Source organism: Hippoglossus stenolepis, chromosome 5, assembly GCF_022539355.2.
Source record: "Hippoglossus stenolepis isolate QCI-W04-F060 chromosome 5, HSTE1.2, whole genome shotgun sequence".
Lineage (NCBI taxonomy): Eukaryota > Metazoa > Chordata > Actinopteri > Pleuronectiformes > Pleuronectidae > Hippoglossus > Hippoglossus stenolepis.
Window position 1 is genome coordinate 22616410 of NC_061487.1, and position 20739 is coordinate 22637148.

The window sequence follows — 20739 nt, forward strand, 5'->3', positions numbered from 1 at the left end:
AATTTAATGCAGCAGAAAGTGTCAGGAAATGAAAAATACCATTTGGCGCTTTGGGAATGTTAATCAGACGAGAATGACACCTTGTTGGCCATCTGCATGGAATACGTCAAGTTTATAGGCAATATACAAAACTCAGGACAAACCTTTAACATTTTTATTTCCGATATTCTGCTTCTGTGGTAAGATGCATCTTTTATCTGTTTGTGTTTGTATGGACTGAAATACTGTTCAAACATATACTTTAAGAATCCAAATGAATTGCAGCAGACACTGTCAGGAAAATGAAAATAGAAATTGGTATTATCCTGATTGTGAGGCTTTGGGAATGTAACTCTAATCAAACTAGAATGGCACCTTATTATCATTGATAATATATGTCTTATAACAAAACACAAATTGTGAGCACTCAAACATTTTGCTGCTAATTTTAAACATTTATTCGGATATTCGGCTTCTATGGCAAGATACATATTTTGTCTGTGTGGAGAAATCAACGAAAATGTTGCAATGTTAAAGAAAGTGAGAAAACAACCTTCCTGGATCCACCTCCTGATCCGGATCCACTCCAAAAATAAAATGGGGTCCTCCTTACGTCATGACCCATCCCTCCACAAAATTTCATGAGTAGTTTTTGCGTAATCCTGCTAAATAACAAACAAACAAATTCAGACGACAGCACAACCTCCTTGGTTTAGGTGATAAAATGTTGAATTATTTAAGAAGAGCATGTGCTTATAGTTCTTTCAGTTTATATCTGCATAATGAAGCGACGCTCAAGTAACAACTGTGAACGTGGTTGCTTTGTTTTGAGAGTCACACTGTTGCTCTTTTGTTTTCCCACAGCCACTATTCACTGCAAGCACATGTTATGGAAGGAGGGGCCTTAAACTGAAGCAGACCAAACCAGGCAACCCTGAATAACCCAAACCTGATTTGTCTCTGGCACGAGTCTTCTTTACCGACCTGGATGAAATGCCTTGACCTCACTTCTGCCGCACCATGGCGGGTTTAGTCTCCTCTGTGGGTTTGGTGCTGATGCTCAAGGCTCTTGTGCGAGGCCATGGCCAGAGGGCTGTGTTCCTGGGGATGACGGTGTTGGTAACACTGATCGTGGCTGACTCACCGGTTGCAGGTAAGATATCCCCCCTTCGCTGACTCACACAACGTGAGCTTTAAATTTGTACCTCGTGTTGCGTAACTGACACTGATCGTTGTCTTGTAAAGCATTTGGTCAGCTTTGAAGAACAGCTTTCACAAGTTATAGACACCTTGCACTTGCAAATGCAGCTGTGGTGATAAAATAACCATTCATGTTTTCGATTTTAGTTTATATAAGGTCACCTTCAGCAAATGTTCAAAGTGACAAAACATTTTAACACAATCAAGCATTTTTATGGTGTTAATCACCTAATCTCACTGAGTAGCTGCACAAATTGCACTGAACTGGAAGTACAAAAGTAAACATCCTACGTAGACTTGAGGATCCAAGATCCTGCCCGGGTCTTATCAAGATCTTTGTCTTTTTCAGTTTCTGGTGAAGCTTATCTTTTCCCTTCCTGAGGATTGAGTTTGAGATAAATCAGAAGCCTTCACCAATTTATTTATTAGGGTTTGAATCAAATTAACTACAAATTTTAACCGTCATGGTCTTTTTCCCCATTAGCTTTATTGACTTAGGTAGATTTACTGTGCATGAATAGCACATTTTCAGGAATACTTGACACTGTTAGATCCAGGAAATGCTTGGTAGATCTACAGTCACTGAGCAGCTGCCCTGGGGCAGTGGGGGTTATTATGTACCTTGCTCAAAGTCAACTTAACCTGTGACCTTTCAGTCATTAGCTTGATGCCACAGCCTTCAGATTCTCATTCTCCTTCTTAAAACTAGTTTTCCAGATGACATAATGTCCCTTCTGCTTTTCTTTACCTTTAGTTTACTTCTGTACACATCTGTAGTTTGACACAAAGAGTATGAGGTAGTTTAACTTAGCACAGATTAACTAATGTCTTCACTTTATTGTGAAAAGTCAAGGTTGCTGTGTGACCTTGGATGACTCTGATATTCTTAACGAGGCCACTCAAATCTTTGATTCAGAGGAAAAGTCACAACTCTCCCCCTACACAGACTTTGGAGTTAAACCAATTTCCAGTCATTAGGGAAAGAGAAAGGGTCTTAATCCATCCACTTGATGGGTGTTTGCTCCCGGCTTACTTTTATAAATAATGACATGATCCCAGCAACTTCCCTCCCCCTGCACATTGCCCAGTGAAAACCTGTTTTCATCTACAGCCAAAAACTCATGATATTAAGTGGTAATAGGATTAGGTAGTCAATGCCAGGGTGAAAGCCTAATACTGGAAATCACGAATTAGTAAAACTCATATGATAACACAGCCATTCACAACATTTAAATTTTCGTGACCACTAATATATGTTACAGATTTTCCTAAGTTTACTGCAACTGCCTTTGTGCAGCCATCATAACATTCTATATATATATATATTCAATCTATATACCTGGTTTAGATAAGGCACACAAACGATTGTATGAGTTTGAAGTTTTGATATTTTGATATTTTTTAATGAAGGATCGTCCTTCCTGTTTCTGTCATTTTACATTGGTTCATATAACTACAGATAGATCAGTGTGTTTAATAACCAGTTTGCACTAAGTCTTCCTGATGGTTTGTTCAGTTGTGGCGTTACAACTCTATTCATAATTACCACAAACGAGTGTCTATGGCTGCTTTTGCTCAGGGATGTAAGTCCACATTCACTTTGATATATTGTGTGACTCCCACGCTTTGTCTCGATGCAGCAGTGGAAGTTGTACAACAAAGCCTGGAGAAGATGTTCCTCTCACACACTGATTGCTTTGCAGAAGATATTCACATTTTTAGCAAGTGGCTCGACCTGTGTAATCGAATGGGGGGAAATTGAAAAGTTAACTTATATAAGCTCAAGCTTGTTGCCTTCTGTATTTTTGTCGGAAAACTACATTTGCCCAGAAAGGGTTTTATCAGGGTTGTTTCATCTCTTTTTCTGGGAACATCTCCTCCACCAAAGCTAAGCTGCTGGTTTTGGTTGATTGTATCCTCATGGTTTTGATGATCACACCATCTCATACAACACTTTGAGGAGCATCTCACAGACACTTCTACTGTGGCCGACCGCAAACCACTGTTTCACATGAAGATACATATATCAGCTGGGGCTTGGACAGACTTCAGATAACCGCACACTGTTCTGAATTAGCTTGTTCATTTCTGTAGATTTGAGTGAACATTATCGCTGAGTCATGGGATTATCAAGGATTGGGGCTTGAGTATATATTTCTTTTAATGAAGAATAGTAAGTATACAGTACAACGCACAACGGCAAAAACTGTACTGTAATTCAGAACAACCCTGGTGTGTTGGCTCATTCACCTCCTTGTCTATAATGTTCAGGAATACAAGCTTTTACTTTTGGCACCATTATATATATTAGGTACTTACGAATGTGCAGCAATGGACAGCATGAGGAGAGTGATGTGTTTTGTGAACATTACAGCATGAAAAACATTTGACTTATTCATCACTCAAATTAAAAAGAGATGTGACCCACTTTTAAACTGTTGAATCATCTTTATACTGAATTAAGTTAGTTAAGCTGAGAACATGTATATTAAAGTTTTTAAAAAACTGTGTTACCTGTAAGTTACTGCTAATGATCGAATTAGTCAGTGAGGCAAAATGAACATGTAATAATCTAATAGTGCTTTCTTTTCTTAAAGTGGGAATCAGCTGGAACAGCCTTAATTATTGTATGACTTGGGATGTTTATTATCTTAACTTATTCCCATACTGTTCCCAACATTCATTTGCAGCATGTCAGCTGTGTTTCCAAGGTCTATTTCAGCAGTGAAACCATGCACCAGTCGTACAGCTCTCCCTTTTCCAGACTCATAAAAACACACTTCAGAGTTTCTGGGTCAGATCGAGCATGACGACGTACTTATAATTGCTCCTCCAGACAGAACATCATGCAGTAATTTCCCTCTTTCTGGCTTCCCTGCTTCTTTTACTCTTTCTTCATTTCTGCCTAATTTCAGTGAAAGAAACATTTGTACATTTGACTATACCCTCGATCTAAAGTGATTGTTACAAATGTAAAGAATATAATCCTAAACTTCAATCCTAAATCTATGGTAGTACATCTAAAGTTTAGGATTATATTCTAAACTTTAGATGTGCTACCATAGATTGCCCTTGCAATTACGACTGAACAGTAATCATCTCTGCTCTGCACTTCCTGGCAAGTTCAACACAGCAAGCTGCAGGCCAGCAGCATCCTGGCTAATTACCAGTTCAGTCCATCGCCATGTGAAATGTGATCTGTGGGTGATGACAATATGGCCATTCATTATTCATTAGAGCTGGGAGCCGGTTGCACATCAATGGGTCGAACCCATCAAAAGCCAAACACAAGGTTCTTTTGCACTCACCATGCCTGCGGCCTCATCATACAGATCTATTGGAAAGCAGTCGGTGGGCGACCCTGCCTATCTACTGACTGACCCTTCCCAGCTTTTATTTGGCTGTGATGAGAGCGACGGAAGCCCCTCTGCTTATTGAGGGCCGGTCAATGGTAGCAGGCTGACACATCTTCTAATAAACAGTGTTAATGTTATTCTTCCTCTTCATAATCTGTGTCCATCATAATCTTTTTATGTTCACACATCAAAGTTATGATGTGATCAGTCAGCTATTCTGAGGACGGTTGTCGTCTCATTTGCATAATTTGTACCACTTGTCCGGTTTTACCTACGTCATCTACTGGTGGGCTGTGATGTGAAGGTAGCACAGTGGGGGCCTCTAAATACACATCTGTTAGTGATTTTGTGTACTTTACCAAGGCAAGTTTCCATTACAGTTTCAGCATCTCAATGTCCAAACTTAACCGGAGTGTTGTTTAGAGCCACAGACGTATTTGATCGTGTACTTAAAACAGATCACTAGAATCTTCTGTTGTTATTTGTTTAGTTTTTTACCATCCAGACATAATAATTGTAATTTAAAAAGTTTCCTGATTATGATTTAAAAAACTGCTTTAACTGCACTGTTTGGATACTTTAATCAAATTTGAGCAATGATATTGATTTTGAATGTTATTTATTGTTTTATACTATTTATTAACAGTATGTGAGACATTGGATACAGATACAATGATTACCACTAACACTACATTTACTTTATATTCATAACCTTTAGCTTATAAAGTATAAGTTTATTAGTCTTGTAATCATGTCACAATCATTTAGGAGCATAGAGAGCAACTATTCTAGTTTTCTCTCTTTCTTTAAGCACTTTTGTAAAAACTAGAGTTTCTGTTTCAGGATCAAGTAACAGTTCTCTTGGAAAAAGTTAAGGGTAGAAAATACCTGAAACCTGGATTCATTACAAATAGATACTGCTGCTATCTAGTCGCATAGTTTCTTGTGCTAAGTCCCTGTCAGTGTGTTGCAGTGCTTGAAATGTGCAACATTAAGTTCACAATTTGACAGAAAGCAGCAGAATGGACGTCATATTGTGATGAGCTGAAATCACAAAGCTCTGATGAACAGCAGGTGATTACTTCTATATTCATCATTCAGATTATGCAGTTCAGCCAATCGGAGTCAAATCACTTTATCTTGGCTTTTCAACATCCCCGTTGTTACAGTTAAGTATTTAACCTCACACGGATATTTCCCCTTTAACTGCTCACATATTGACTTTTAGGCCGAATGGGAAACAGCTTTCTTCCAGGACAGCTCAGCGAAGTTTGTTCTCCCAGGACCTAAAGCCTGAGAGTGGCCTGTGTGTGGAGGACTGAGGCAGAGCGGAGGAGGTCGCTGAGGGACACAGTCCTCTGGGCGTCTCTGGTTACAGGGTTTTGCCTTCCTGTCTTTTTGACAAATTCAGGACTGCGGAAAGTGAAGGAGTGTGTCCAGATTTGTGTGCGTGTCAAAGAATTACTTAGTGGCATTGCACCATAATCTACCCTTTGAAACTGATTACACCATGAATTCTGGGGAGACCCCTGTGAGCTGGCAGGTCTGTCGTGGAGCTTATACGAACTTTGTTCTTAAAGCTGTTTACATTGGTCCTCACATGCTGTACATCCCTGAAAACAGACTGAAATCTTGAGTTTAGAAAGTCAACTTTCCTCGTAGCTAACTACACCTTTAACTCAGATTCCCTGATACTCTGCCTGCTACCTCTCCTCCTCTCTCTCAATCAGTCTCTACTGTTCCCCTCCCCCTTATCCTGCTAACCTTCTTCCTCTCACTCCCTTTTCTCTTCAAAAAAGGAAAACAAAACAAGTATCACATGAATATTTGATGAAGTGCAGCCGTGACCTCAGTTAGTGCTTATTTTTAGCCAAATCAGATGAATAAGTTTACGGTGGATGTCGGTAACTTCTCCAACTGCAGGACATTATTTTGTCTTCTTTCTTTATTGACTGATTCATGGCAAGATTTAGAACTCAGAGGTGGTTTCTATTTATAACCTGTGCTGTATTGATTTAAACCTGTTCTTTAATCCATGGTTGAATACGACAAGTAGGTGCACTGTAAAGCAGCCGCTGCAGGTTTGTAATTAATGCACCCTTTGTGGGGCTTTTATTTTCTATGTGGGGGGGTGAGTTGCTGGCGCTTTGACAGAGAGCTTGATCTAATTGAACTCCGCCGATAAAAACAATGGAATCTTTCCCATCTTAAAAGCTTCCCCGATAAACCAAACGTCAACACAGCCATATCTTGATTGTTGGACTGCACTCAGCGTACGCAGCTCCCTGCCAACTGAAAAGAGCCAGTCACGCAAAGGGGCTCAGCTAAAAACAGAACCATGTGTGGGGTTGTAGTTAGCTAGCATTAATACCAAAAGATCCTTTCTTCTTCTTCTTCTCTTCTTCTTTCAAATTATACAACCATTAAAGTTACTTTCTTTGGCAATAAGGAGTCTGGCAAACATAGGAAATGATATCATTAGAGGGCTCTGTAATTGGTGTATCAGGTTTCTTGACACACATGGGAATATATGTTTCCCTGTGTGGGGCAAGCACAGCTTTTTGGGCTGATGCCTAACTTTTGACTGCTGAAGTAATATTTTTTCCGATGATTAAATGCAGGTTGTAAAACAAGTCACTTATGCCATTGGTCATCAATTCTTTGAAGTGTGTACTTTTCTATTGATGTGTACACGTTTTGTACTGAGACCTAAATAACTTGGCTTTATCATGGAATTACTGTTGAAAATGAGCATACTCTCTATTTCACCACCAGGCTAATCATATCTGAGCTCCTCCCAGCAACTTGCATTAAACCAGAAGAGACAGAAACATATTTATTGTCCCTTTTAAAATATTTAATTGTGTTAAAGGTCACAGATTCAGTTTTCAGTATAACCTTGTTCCCCTTCTCTACTGTATGTGAGTGCAGGGCCTGGTTCAGAGACTAGGGGAAGGCATTTTCTGATTCAATTCCAGACATCAGCAAAGTGCTGTCTGCAGACAGGCATTATCAGGTTAACTCCATTTCAGCCTCAGGATCAGTTAGCATGAGAGGACAGTAAAGCCAAATTCCCTTTTTCTAAGTTGGTTTGTGTTTATTGTTGTCAGCTTTATTCCAGTAACCATTATATACCTGTTCTCAGTTTTCACTCTTTTTTGTATTGTTTACTCTACCGGTTTTGCTTTTAAAACATTGATTTATTCCTTCAAATTAATCTTAAATTAAGATTTAAATGTACAAGAGCTGTAAAAGAGAAAAAGAGATTTCTTGCCCTCTGTATCATGAGATGTATCTGAACAAATTCTCACTCGTTTTACTTCAGAGGAGGTAGGTGGCTTAGCAATGAAATCATCCCACTGCCATTTAAAGAAAGGAACAGTGAACAAAACAAAAAACTAGCACCTAGGGAAGTGACTACCTCCACCAAGGCCCAACAGCTCCCTTACTTTCAATCAAGATTTCAGTCTACATGTATTCTTCCCTGTGAAATTGGTGAAAATGTTGCAGTCTCGCAATGTAAAAGAAACTGTTTGTCTCGATCAAAATTTAATTGGATCCTTCTTGGCCAATGTCCCGTTCAGTAGTTTTTACGTAATCTGGCTAAAAAAACAAACAAATGAACAGGGGTGAAAACAGCAGGGACAACAAAGTACATGTAAGAAAGCAAAACAAAAATTTGCTACTGATAGGAACGTTGTAGTTAAATAAAAAAATCCATGTGAAGTAACTGGTAACACATCTCTTCTGACACACTGAGCCTCTTTAAAGCAATAAGCAGTCAGACACATATATAGGTTAGTGGAGAGCTGTGATGATCCAATAGATGATCTCATAAGATTTTGCCAATATCCATCCTGGCTAAGTGGGTTAGTGCTATTTCAGATGCCTGCAGTTGTGTCTGGCCTCAGCACACACACCCTCTCTCTCTCTCTCTCTCTCTCTCTCTCTCTCTCTCCACCCTGTCCCATCTCTCTTTGTTCCATTGTAGGGGTTTTATAAAGCAACATCACAGATCAGCCACCAGCAGTAATAATCCCTCTCTTGTCAGAATCCTTTTTACAAGATGACTGGCTGCGATCCAAGCCTGCGACCGGATGTGGACACAAAAGCCGAACAAACCAAACAAGCCACGATGGGCATTATTTATGTGTCATCATCTGCTTCAATATGGACGGGTGGGTTTTTACTAAATCAGCTTTCTATAGATGGAAATTCACTAATGGGCTTACAGGAAAAAAAGCAACAGAGGTGTTTTGAAAACGATTCCCACATAGTACCTCCACTTTCTTGCCATTTGCTGCTGTAACTGTTAAATTAATGAGATGCAGTAACAACTTGTTTTCAGTCACATACACTAGATAGAAGACCCAGAGTAAATGAACAGAGACTTCCAGGATTAGTTAACTTGTCAATTCGGTCAAATGCAAATTTAGTTCAGTGCCATGTACAAGGCAGCTATTCATGAGACCAAGAGTAGGCTAAAAGAAACATCAAGGCCTGATGAATGGAAATTGAATCTCATTAGCCTGGGACTTTTCATGTCATGAATAAATGAGAATCTCGCTGCATTAAATCTTCAGTGTTTCTTGAAGACTGTGAGAAGGTGCCATCATTTTTATTGACTTGTTTTACACCCAACACAAAGGGTCCTTGCTAGTTTCAGACAAACATCACCATCCAGCTCCAATGGTTTGAGTACTTGTGTCCATCTGAACAACATCTCAAAGATGGTCTGCACACTTTCACTTTGCACATGAGGGGATCTCTGCACAGAAGTGTTCCTCATACTACAAGGCAAGTCAATAGCAATGCCAAAAAACACAGCTGGCTTTTAAAGGCAATGTGTGATGGCAGCCTGATTGCTTTATTGCATGTTCTGCCCCCAAATCACCCATTAATAATAAAGAGACTAAGTACAACCCCTTTGAACAATGCACCTGGTGCAGCAATCTTTATTTCGACCTTCAAACTTGCTAAAGTGGATTTGGATAAACCCTGAATGCTCTTGCTCCTTGACCTTTAGACCAGACTATTGAAACTTTTGTGAAAGAGCAGTTTTTTTCAGCCACTGTATGTGAGTCTTCATAAAATTGTACTTATAGTGACCTCCACTGAAAAGGTTATGGATTCATCCACGTGTGTTTGTAGATTTAATTGTCAGCAGGATCTTGAAAAAAGTACTAAACCAGTTTCCACCAAATAATGTGTGGGATATTTCAGCCTTGGTAGAGGTATGCTAACTTATTGCTTTTGAATACTGCTAATGAAACAACAGTCTGACCTTGCTTTTGTGATGCGTTTTTGTTGCCAGTGAAGGAGATGAGGAAGAATGATGGCAAACTACACTGGAACATTCATTTACATGAGCTGAGTGTTTGACATTCATGCTCTCGGGACCTGATATTTGATGGTGTCCTGCTACGTGCGCCTCAGTTCTCAGTTTCATGGACAGGCCCTAACAATGTGTGGCCAGTCGAGTGTGTCACTCTCGTGTTTCGAGGGACAGGTGGCAGTGCTGCTTGGTCTTTAAGGCCTTTGTCAGTTATCGTCGACTGTAATGTCAGCCCAGACACAAGCTGGTCTCACTTGCTCTTTTCCCCTAACTGCTGTCTGTTGCCCTGAGCTCTGACTGTCATTACCTAAGATTAGCCTTCAAGTATTAAGACCATGCCTGCTTAGTTTTGAAGAATAACCAGTCAGTTCTTTTTTACAAACTAATTAAGATTTGTATTTATCTGCTTTTTGATATCAATCTTATCAGTGGTCTGATAAAAATTGGCCAATCATAGTCATAACCACATCGTATTCGTATTGTTACAACCATATCAATATTATCATCAAACATCAACCATCAGCACTCACCTGCCAATGTTTGTCTTTGTCCTCTGTCATCCCTTCATGCATGTGTAATCGTCCTAACTGGGACTGTAAATGAATGAGTTTGTCACTGTAGACATGTGCTGACGTGAGGTGGCATTTTGAGGTCACGTAGCACAGGATGACCTCAGATGTCAGCATGTTCTCACAAACAAGGTCTCCTGTAGAACTCGTCTATACAGTGTTGGCTTGTTTTCAATAGATCTACAGTAAATGTGGTGTTTGTTTGCATCCAAACGCAAGGTCTAAACCAAAAAATACCAAAGCCTGTACTTCAAATTGGACTTTTTTCATTCGTCTCTTCTCAATTGCAGTATGAAATCACTTTATTTCTAATCCAGGCAGAGATATACAGTGCCTTGCATAAGTATTCACCCCCCTTGGACTTTTTCCCATTATGTACTGTTACTAACTGGAATTCAAATAGACTTAAATAAACTTTTTCCCGCTTGATCAACAAAACATGCATAGTACTTTGGAGGTGCAAAATAAATTTTATTGTGACACAAACAATAATGAGAACAAAAGTTGACATCTGTTGGGTGCATAAGTATTCACCCCCTGTGTCAATACTTGGTAGAACCCCCTTCGCTGCAATTACAGCTGCAAGTCTTTTGGGGTATGTCTCTACCAGCTTTGCACATCTAGAGATGGAAAGGTTTGTCCATTCTTCTTGGCAAAAAAGATGAAGCTCAGTCAGATTGGATGGAGACCGTCTGTGAACCGCAATCTTCAAGTCTTGCCATAGATTCTCTATTGGATTGAGGTCTGGGCTTTGACTGGGCCATTTTAAGACATTAACATTCTTTAATCCAAACCATTCCTTTGTAGCTCTGGCTGTATGTTTAGGGTCATTGTCCTGCTGGAAGATGAACCTCCGCCCCAGTCTCAAGTCTTTGCAGACTGCATCAGATTTTCTTCAAGGATTTCCTGTATTTGGCTCCATCCATCTTTCCTCTATTCTGACCAGTTTCCCTGTACCTGCTGAAGAGAAGCATCCCCACAGCATGATGCTACCACCACCATGTTTCACTGTTGGGATGGTGTGCCTAGGGTGATGGGCAGTGTTGGGTTTTCGCCACACATAGCTTTTGCATTGAGGCCAAAAGTTCAATTTTGGTCTCATCTGACCAGAGCACCTTGTTCCACATGTTTGCTGTGTCTCCCACATGGCTTCTGGCAAACTCCAAACGGGATTTTTTATGGATCCCTTTCAACAATGGCTTTCTTCTTGCCACTCTTCCATAAAGGCCAGATTTGTGGAGTAGACGACTAATAGTTGTCCTGTGGACAGATTCTCCCACCTCAGCTGTGGATCTCTGCAACTCCTCCAGAGTAACCATGGGCCTCCTGGTTGCTTCTCTGATTAATTTTCTCCTTGTCCGACTCTTCAGTTTGGGTGGACGGCCTCCTCTTGGTAGGTTTGCGGTTGTGCCATATTCTTTCCATTTTCTTATGATGGATTTTATGGTGCTCAGAGAGATGTTCAAAGCTCTGGATATTTTTTAACCTAACCCTGCTTCATATTTCTCCACAACTTTATCCCTGACCTGTTTGGTGAGCTCCTTGGTCTTCATGATGCTGTTTGTTCAGTAATGATCTCCAACAAACTCTGAGTCCGTCACAGAACAGGTGTATTTATACTGAGATTAAATTGCAGACAGGTGGACCCTATTTACTAATTATGTGACTTGCAAATGTGACTTGTGAATGCAATTGGTCGCACCAGATCTTTGTTAGGGTTTCACAGTAAAGGGTGAATACATATGCACTCAACACTTTTCAGATTTTTATTTGTAAATAATTGTGAAATCCATGTAATATTTCCCCACTTCCAAATGATGCAATTATTTGTGTTGGTCCATTACATAAACTCACGATGAAATAAATTTTAATCTGTGGTTATACCATGACAAAATGTAGAAAAGTCCAAAGGGGTGAATACTTATGCAAGGCACTGTAATCTTTGTATATTGTATTTTGTGTGAACACAGAAGCACAAACATCCACACTAGTGCTAGCTACATGTGAACTCATACAACTGAGGCTGGACACAGCTTCTTTCTTTTTGCTGTAGGACTTGACAGATCACGGTGCAGCAAATGCTGTGGATTCTTTTTTCTATGCTTTGGTCTTGTGACTATTAAACTATCAATAAACAGCCTGAACATAACAGGCCACTGCATGATGCCAACCGCTCTGTTTCAGTTTTTAATGGCCAAGCTCATTGTTTGGTGTGTTGAGAGTTTGATTCTGTGTGTGCGTGCGTGCGTCTACCCAGCTGTGTGGTGCATCCCACAGGGTTTCAAACACTTGGCACAGCAGACAAGAAGCTTTGCGGCACTTTGGAGAATCTGCAGCACACACTAACTTTCAGAGAAGAAAGTCTTTGCTCTCCATGTCTTTTCCTATGGTCTCTGTTATAATAGCATGTTCACTCAATTAAGGTACCAGTGTAGGTTGTAATTAAGTTGGGAGTTTTCTCTTGGCTCCAGACAGAGGCAGCCATGCTTGCATGAAGCGATGCAATAAATTGAAGATGACGTTCTAGAAGTATATTTCTTTTTGTTGATGCCTTTTTATAAGTCATCTGTTCTGTGCTCCCAGTGTTAAAAATAGTCTGCTCCCTTTGCTGATTCTGTGGTGAATATGATTCTGCAGCTTCTGAAGACTACAGATACCAGCAGCATTACCAGCCGCTGCTGAGTCACTATGTGGAAGCTATTGGTTGTTTCTGGAAATCTTAAAGTCTTTCTTCGTTCAAGACATCGTTTCGAGGACAAATTCTGTTGTCTGTATTGGACTTAAGATTATTATGTTTATTAGAACCATAAGATTCATGTTCTTTAATGTAAGCTGGCGCGTCAACTCATCCCCCTTCTTCTTTCTGTTTGTCTGCCATCAGCACCCGAGTCTCAGTAATCTGGGACACATCTGAGCAAACAGTCCTTTTCAAACAGGCATGGGATGGGAACTGCACATGTACACTATAAAAGAGGCAAAGTTATACAGCTAACTGTTAAAAGGTCTATTGCCATTAATTATTTAGGAATGACTCTATGCCTTTCCCACTCTGAACATGCAGTGCAATCAAGGTTGTACACAAATTAAATACATGCATGTGATGTATGCATGATGCAATATGTTAGACAATAAGGCTGGGCGATTAAATTATATGTCAATATAATATTCATCAACAGCATGAAAAGTCTAATATATATTTATATAAAGCTGCATTTTCCAAGCACAGTGAAGAGGTATAATACATAATTGATAGTAGCAAAGTGGCAAATCTTGTTGCTACTTAAATTGAATACTAGTGAGCTATTGATCAGATCTATTTTCAGGCTACTTTAGACATGCTGCAATACCAGTGTTTTGTAATTTTTCATGAATCTCAAATTACCATTGTGTCGATTGTTGCTGTCAATATATAGTATTGATTTGATCTTAATATTAGTCAAGGTCACACAGAATATCCTAAACCCACCAGAGCTTTCGCCTGCCGATTCAATGAAGGTTCCTACTTAACAGTCTAATTTATTCATTCATGACCTTTACCCCAGAGATGACCAGTGTTAGAATAACTAATTTCATGATGAATGGGAATCCTATAAAAACGACCTTGTGAAGCAGGTTTTTGTCTTTTTCCCTCGAAGATAAATGCCATTTTCAGACTAAGGTTATCCCACCATGTCCAATTATACAATATAGCTTTCACTAAGGTACCTACCTGTCTCCTATGGAAGGTCATGGTTGATCACAGCAGAACAACCTGGCTACATATTTTTCCAAAACATTATGGGGTTTTGGACCCGTTTTTAGTTTTATGTTTGATTTTGAACAATGCAGAGAACGAAGTACACTCTTTAAAGAGATATACAAGTACAGTTACCAACTAGAATTGGTACTCAGTTGAGCATGTACGTCCGCCAATCGGCTATCAATCAACCCAATAGACAGGGGTGAAAACATAACCTTCTTGGCTTGGTTAATTGAATCTAAAAATCAGATTATAGATTGATATGTTACTGTGTATAAAGTCATCTGGTTGTTTACATCCAGAAGCTTTGGAGAAAAAACTCACTTTCAGTTATAATCATGTTATGGTCCCTGTATTGTTGAGTAAACAAAGCATTAGGCCTGTGACAAGTGGAATAATTTAACCACATCAAGCCCTAATCCCTGTAGTTTACTTTTTTTTAAACTTTGTCATGAATCATTCAATTATTCAGGACTAAACCGAGGTATTCTCTTCTTTCACCTGTAGATGAGTCTCTGTTAGACTCACCACACCACGCCACGGGACTTCTTGGAGAGGTTACAAGTTCAGGATTACCGCCATCTCATTCACCACCCTCATATCACACTGCCTTTGAGAGCCTCGACTCACCTGGCGAACCCACCCATGAAGCTGGGGCTGCTGACATTCTCTTTCCGTGGCGGCATGTTCCTTCTGAAAACTCCAACTCCTTCACGCCAAGTGACTTCCCTGCAAAAGAACCACATCCCCTTCCCACTCCATCATTAAGCCCCTCTGAACATGCACTGGGGTCTAGTCCGCAACTTGAGGCACCGGCTAATCCCCCCCCAGACTGGAGGCTGGCCAGGATAAATTCTGCCAAGCAATCTTCCTCTCTCCCTCCAACTCTTACAAGACCTCAGCTACAGCCTCAGTCAAATATATCCTTAACACCATTAAACCAAACAACATCTCAGCTCAGCCTTAATTCTGAGCAGAAGGCTCTAGATGCAACTCTCACGGCTCTCACCAAGGAGCAGGGTGGTGCTTCAGAGCAAACCCCGACAATCATGAGCTCACAGCCTGGTCAGCCTCTTGAGCCCCCTAATCTGGCTTTCACTGACTTCCAGGCAGATGAATCTTACAGTAAAATCTTTGATGTGACCCCGCTGAGCCCCAGCCGTGCCCCCTTGCAAGAGAACAAACCAGCTCATGGCGTAAATATGCGACCTGACTCAAATGAGTTTCTGGCCCCTGGCTACAATGTGCCTTTCATTGCCCCCCAACTTACATCACCTTTGTCTGAGCCCACTGAGGTCCCTCCAGAGGAGTTCTACCCCACCAACACCATGGACTTCGCCTGGGGGTCCGGCGACTACTTGGAGACAATGTCATTCCTAAATGCAGATGGAGATGACTACTCTATGGTCACCAAGGTGCCCATTGACTCGTATGATGTAGAGGACTATACAGAAACTTACGACACCTCTTTCCCTTCCAGAGTGGGCATTTCTCCTTCTTCTTTGAATCCCCTTCACATCTCACCTTCTCCCAGCCTTGTGACAACATACAGTACCATTGTTCCTCTGAAATCCATCCATCCTTCCTCTTCTTCCTCCACAATTCACTTTACACTGGAACCTACACCCACAGCTAACAGTGATATACCTGATGCCTCGGACATAGATTGGCCTGATACTTACACAATCCAACCAACAGATGTCCTCTTACCCGACATGAACAGCCTGGAGTATTACACCATTCAGTTGACTAAGGAGAACAGTGGTTCAGGCACTGGAGCTGAACACAGAGGGAATGTTACCGTAGTGTCTATTACTGCTACAGACGTCACACCCAGCGGCAGCTCCACCAATGATACCAAACTGACTGAGGAAGAGTCGTCCAGTGATCTGTCAGGGTTTGAGCCTCATCATGAATCAACTACAGAAGTAACCACAGAGCAGAGTCCTCAGCTGGTCAATGCCTCTGAGCCTTTTCTGGATCTGTCAGTAGCCCCAAGCCACTACTTTGATCTCTCTCCTTCCCTCTGGGGTGGTAAGGTATCCACCACAGACTGGTCTGCACCTACAGTTGGCCTGGACAGCACTGTACTAACAGAAGCTATACTACCCAGTGCCACGTCCTTGCTGTCAGATTATGTATTATCTTCCTCCTCTATGCAAGATGTCCATTGGTTTGCTACAGAGGAACTCGTACAAAGTACCATACACACCACTCCTGCGTTTACGTCAACCATAGCCTTCTCTCCTGGTTCAACTGAACCTGTTGCCAACACAACTGCTAGTGCAACCGGCTCTACTCCCCAACTCTCGGCTTTCACAACTGAACCAACTCATGATACCAGTGTTGTTTCAACCAAACCCACCACGAATGTCACTAGCGGCCCCCCAGTCATCCTGGGTGATCAGGGGGTGGAAGATGAAGTTGACAACCCAGCCACAATGACCTTGATCCCGATTAGCAGTGAAGCTAATACGGTGGCTGCTGTACCCACAACTACAACTGCCACCATGAATTCTCATCAACCCACAACTAAAATCACTGCCACCACTAAAGCCTCAACTAGCATCAGCGTCATCTCTACGACAAGTGGAAAGACCACATCTACAGCTCCGACATCAAGACAATATCTCTGCAATGTTGACAATACTGCTTACTTAGTCAAAATTGGTGAGTTGGACATTTCTTTTTGCAACTAACTGTTATGTAGTCCATGTGTACGGCAAATGAAATACATCAGAATTGTGTCACTTTAAACTAATTTGAATATGATAAATGTTTTATAGTGGAACAAGACCCTAACCACGGGTTCATTCTTTGTTCTGTAGGTTTTCCCTCTGGGGCCACTGTTGGCTATGCCAAATCTCAAATCAGAGACATACTGAAAGTAGAATTCAACAAGTCTGTGGAGCTGCAGGTAAATGTATTTCTGTGGTAGAGTAAAGCTATTCTATTCATTTCAAGACCATGGTGTTCAAGATGTTAGTCTATTTTGGAAATAAGAAAAATATACAATCTAAACATTTAACATTTTGACATAAGAGAGATCCTGTGGTGATTCTTAGGTGAATGGGCTTTGTCATGTAATGGCTCTTATGTACACATATACATTACTGTGGTGCAGCTGAACCATGAAGGCTAGACCACATCCTGTGTTTTTTTTAAATCCTCCAATAAACAAACCACAGGAGTAGACCCAGAGTGACCTTTCAAAAGCACCAGCTGCTTATTTAAGACGGGCTGTTGATCTGAGAATACATGGCCACTGAGCGATTTGTCTGTCATATATTTCTGCTTTGTCTGTGAAGGTTGTGGACCCACCACCAAAGTTTATGTTTCGGGTGGTGTCTGGCCCAGTTGTGTACACAGCCATATCTGTCATCAACACTCTGCGAAGGTCTGGCCGCCGCTTCCTGTCTGTGTCTCCCAACTGGACAACACCAGATAATAAGTATCAAGTCCACACAGGTATGTGACCTTTCACCATCTGTCTTTCAGGATTAACGGAAGCACTACAGTGTCAGAAAGTAAGATCTTGAGATAACTGTTTAACGCTTGATCAAATCTCTGCATGGTTTTGCTCTGCAGTGCTGCAGTTTGTTCCCAGTCACATTGATGTGCGGTTCTGCAACTTCAGCGAGAGCATTACAAAAGGTCTGACCATGGCCTTTGCAGAATTGCGTCGCCGCTCAAAGGAGTCGACAAACTTCACAGTGCACGTGAGTGGAAGCAGAAGCCAGGGAACTTGTGATTTCAGCTGAGATGTTGATATGCCAGCACTTTTTTTGTAGAAACTGAGATTTCCATGTATTTTTTTTATTACAAAGCAGGGTTTTATAGGTATTATATAAGAACTGTGAAATAATTAATTTGCATAAAAAAGAAGCTTGAGTGAGGAGATGTAAAACTATATTGAAATGTTTACTGGTACTAAAAACTATATATATATTTCTTATGAATATCAAAAGTCTGAATAAAACTTTTTACTCAGTTTTAAATATTTGCCCTTTAGGCGATACGACACTTGAACCTTCTGAATAACAGCCATTGTTTGTCAGTGCTGCTAATCTCCAGTGGAAGCTATAGATTTACTAAACGTATTGTTTTATCTGTCTGAATGAAATCAAAGATTTGTCTTTTTTGTTGCACAAATTAATTAAAAAAAATTGGCTGCTATCCTATTTGCGCAATCAAATAATTGTTGCCTGATTTGACTTTGCCTGCAGTCACATCACCAGTTGATGGCTGTGAGAGCTGCAGCACAGGTTGCTTTTGATAGGGATAGGGATAGGGATACATCTTGGCAAAGAGCAGCTGTTCTGCTTTATCAGAATTGTTTGGAATTAGGGGTTACAGTAAATGCATGGTGGCAGAAATGGTTTCCTGGGGAGTGAGAGAAAGCTAGTTAATTTAAATCAATACTTTCTGGAAGCCCTAAATTACTAGTTAGGTTGAATTAGACTTATCTATCCAGCCAGCAATTTCCCATAATTTATTAGGTCCATGGTGGAAATAAAAATAGTCTTATCTTAAAACCCTTAACCAGGTCCTTTCAGCACAAAAGAGAGGCTGTTCTACACCAAGCCTCCTTTCTGAGCACAGACATCGAGTAAATGAAGCTCATTATGACCCACACTATGCAGATGTTATGACCATAGAGGAGGGTTCAGGCAACTTCACGTTTAGTTTTTTTCTTACTATGACTGTGGACGTCACAACAGTCCTCCCATGCACCTCTCTCTCCCTCTTTACTGCACTTATGAGCAAGACCCCAGGATACTTCACTCTGAGGGAGTTCATGCTCTAGTTGTTGAGTATTAAAAAAGATTAGGTTGTTAATAAAGAACTAATTTTGCTATGTGGTTAGTTGGCTTCAGTAGAGTTTTGCGTAATCCTGTTACACTGATGGCTGTATTATAGTCTTTGAAATAAATGTAAGGATTAAAGCAAGGATTTGTTGCAGCAAGGGAAATGTTTAATGAAGAACTAGCAAACTGTGCCCTGGGCCACACACAACTCAACATTGTGTTCTGCTTTCAAGTCACCGAAGCCAACGATTTTCAGATTGGGAACTTCATTGTAACGCTTTAACAGACATACAAGCTTCCCCAGAAACTGCCTCAACAGCAGAATGGAAAATGTTTATAATTTTGTTATGTAATCTTGTGTCTACGAGTCAGTACATCTCTGTCTAATTGTGTTTCAGATTGTAAACATAACCATGGATGCTCCAAAATACCAGGAGCAGCGGCTAGTGAGGCAGCCGGTGGACATTACCTTCACCGTGCGTGGTTCTAGGGGTTATCTGATGGGGTCCGAGGTCAGCAACGCTCTGATGAAGCTCACCATGGTGGAATTCAGCTATTACATGGGCTTTCCTGTGCTGCAGATTGCTGAGCGTGAGTACCACTGAGTCGTCTCACTATATTTTTGCCATTTCCGTGTATTACTCCGCATAAACATTATTACCCCCTTTTTCTCCAAATAGCTTTCCATTATCCAGAGCTGAACACCAGCCAAGTGCTTCGCTCCTCCTGGGTTAAAACAGGTATAATGGATTTTAGATCTTACTGTTATTACTTGCAGCATATATGACATTATTTTTACACTGTATCATAATTCTGGTGTCTGTGCACATAGTGCTCTTGGGTGTACTTGACCAGAAAGTGGAAGAAAGAACTTTCCAAGCCTACATGGAGCGTCGAGTGGCCATGTTACTAGGGGAGGCGATGGGACAAGCCAGACGTGTTAGGAGAGCCACCTCCATAGGCAACAGCAGCGTGCAGGTACGTCCTCTGCACCTACCTTTAATGCTCAATGCTAGATTTAAGCTGCTTGTAAAGATAATACTGACTTACAATATGTTTCTCTGGAAACTGTATACAATATTTATTGAATTACTTGTTTCTTACATAACAAAAAAAAACAACGTAGGAGTTTCTGAATGGATTAGTCACTAAATCTTTAAAAATCTTCCTTCCTTGTACCATTTATAACATTGTTCCCTGATGCAAGCTCTCTCTATCCACCTTCCCTGAGCACTGAGGGCTCATTATGTGTGTTCGTTACCACTGAAAGCCGTTACTGCTTTACTAATCAGGCTCTAGCTTTTGTGAGCTCGCTCCGCACCTGCTCGGTTCATCTCTTAGGGTACAGAATAGGGCTCGGTCACCATGGCAACACCATCCCATTCGGCCCAGGGGCCAGCCACTCAACGACGACAACATCACGAGTCCTCGTTCTTTCTCCTCTTCCTCATTTCTCTGGTCCCGTTACTTGATGGCTCCTGTGAGCCACAGAGCTGCTAAGAGCAGATCAATTATTAATTTCTCTTTCTCTGTCAGTATCCGACAGTCGGGATGATTAAGAGAGTGTGTGTGTGTGTGTGTGTGTGTGTGTCTGAGGGTAAGCATTATGGAGGGAGAGATAGAGTGAGGGTTAGGTAAAAGATTCAAAAATTGGTGAAACAGGGAAAGCAAAAGACTTGGATTATAGAGACATGTTGAGAGAGAAGAGATGCATAACTGATCCAACATCATGAAGTCAGAGTGCACATGGTGG

General features: G+C 40.9%; 1 protein-coding gene across 3 annotated transcripts in view; it reads left to right on the plus strand.

Moving 5' to 3' along the window:
• The first annotated feature begins 842 nt into the window (after positions 1-842).
• Positions 843-20739, plus strand: part of si:ch211-1e14.1 (UPF0606 protein KIAA1549) — a 36740-nt gene continuing 16843 nt past the window's right edge. For all 3 annotated transcript variants that reach the window (XM_047340018.1, XM_047340019.1, XM_047340020.1), the window contains exons 1-8: positions 843-1132; positions 14686-16848; positions 17007-17095; positions 17487-17646; positions 17767-17897; positions 19385-19577; positions 19667-19726; positions 19819-19964. In XM_047340018.1, coding sequence (XP_047195974.1) covers positions 1000-1132; positions 14686-16848; positions 17007-17095; positions 17487-17646; positions 17767-17897; positions 19385-19577; positions 19667-19726; positions 19819-19964 — 3075 coding nt within the window. In that variant the 5' untranslated portion in view covers positions 843-999. The remainder of the gene's footprint in view (positions 1133-14685; positions 16849-17006; positions 17096-17486; positions 17647-17766; positions 17898-19384; positions 19578-19666; positions 19727-19818; positions 19965-20739) is intronic.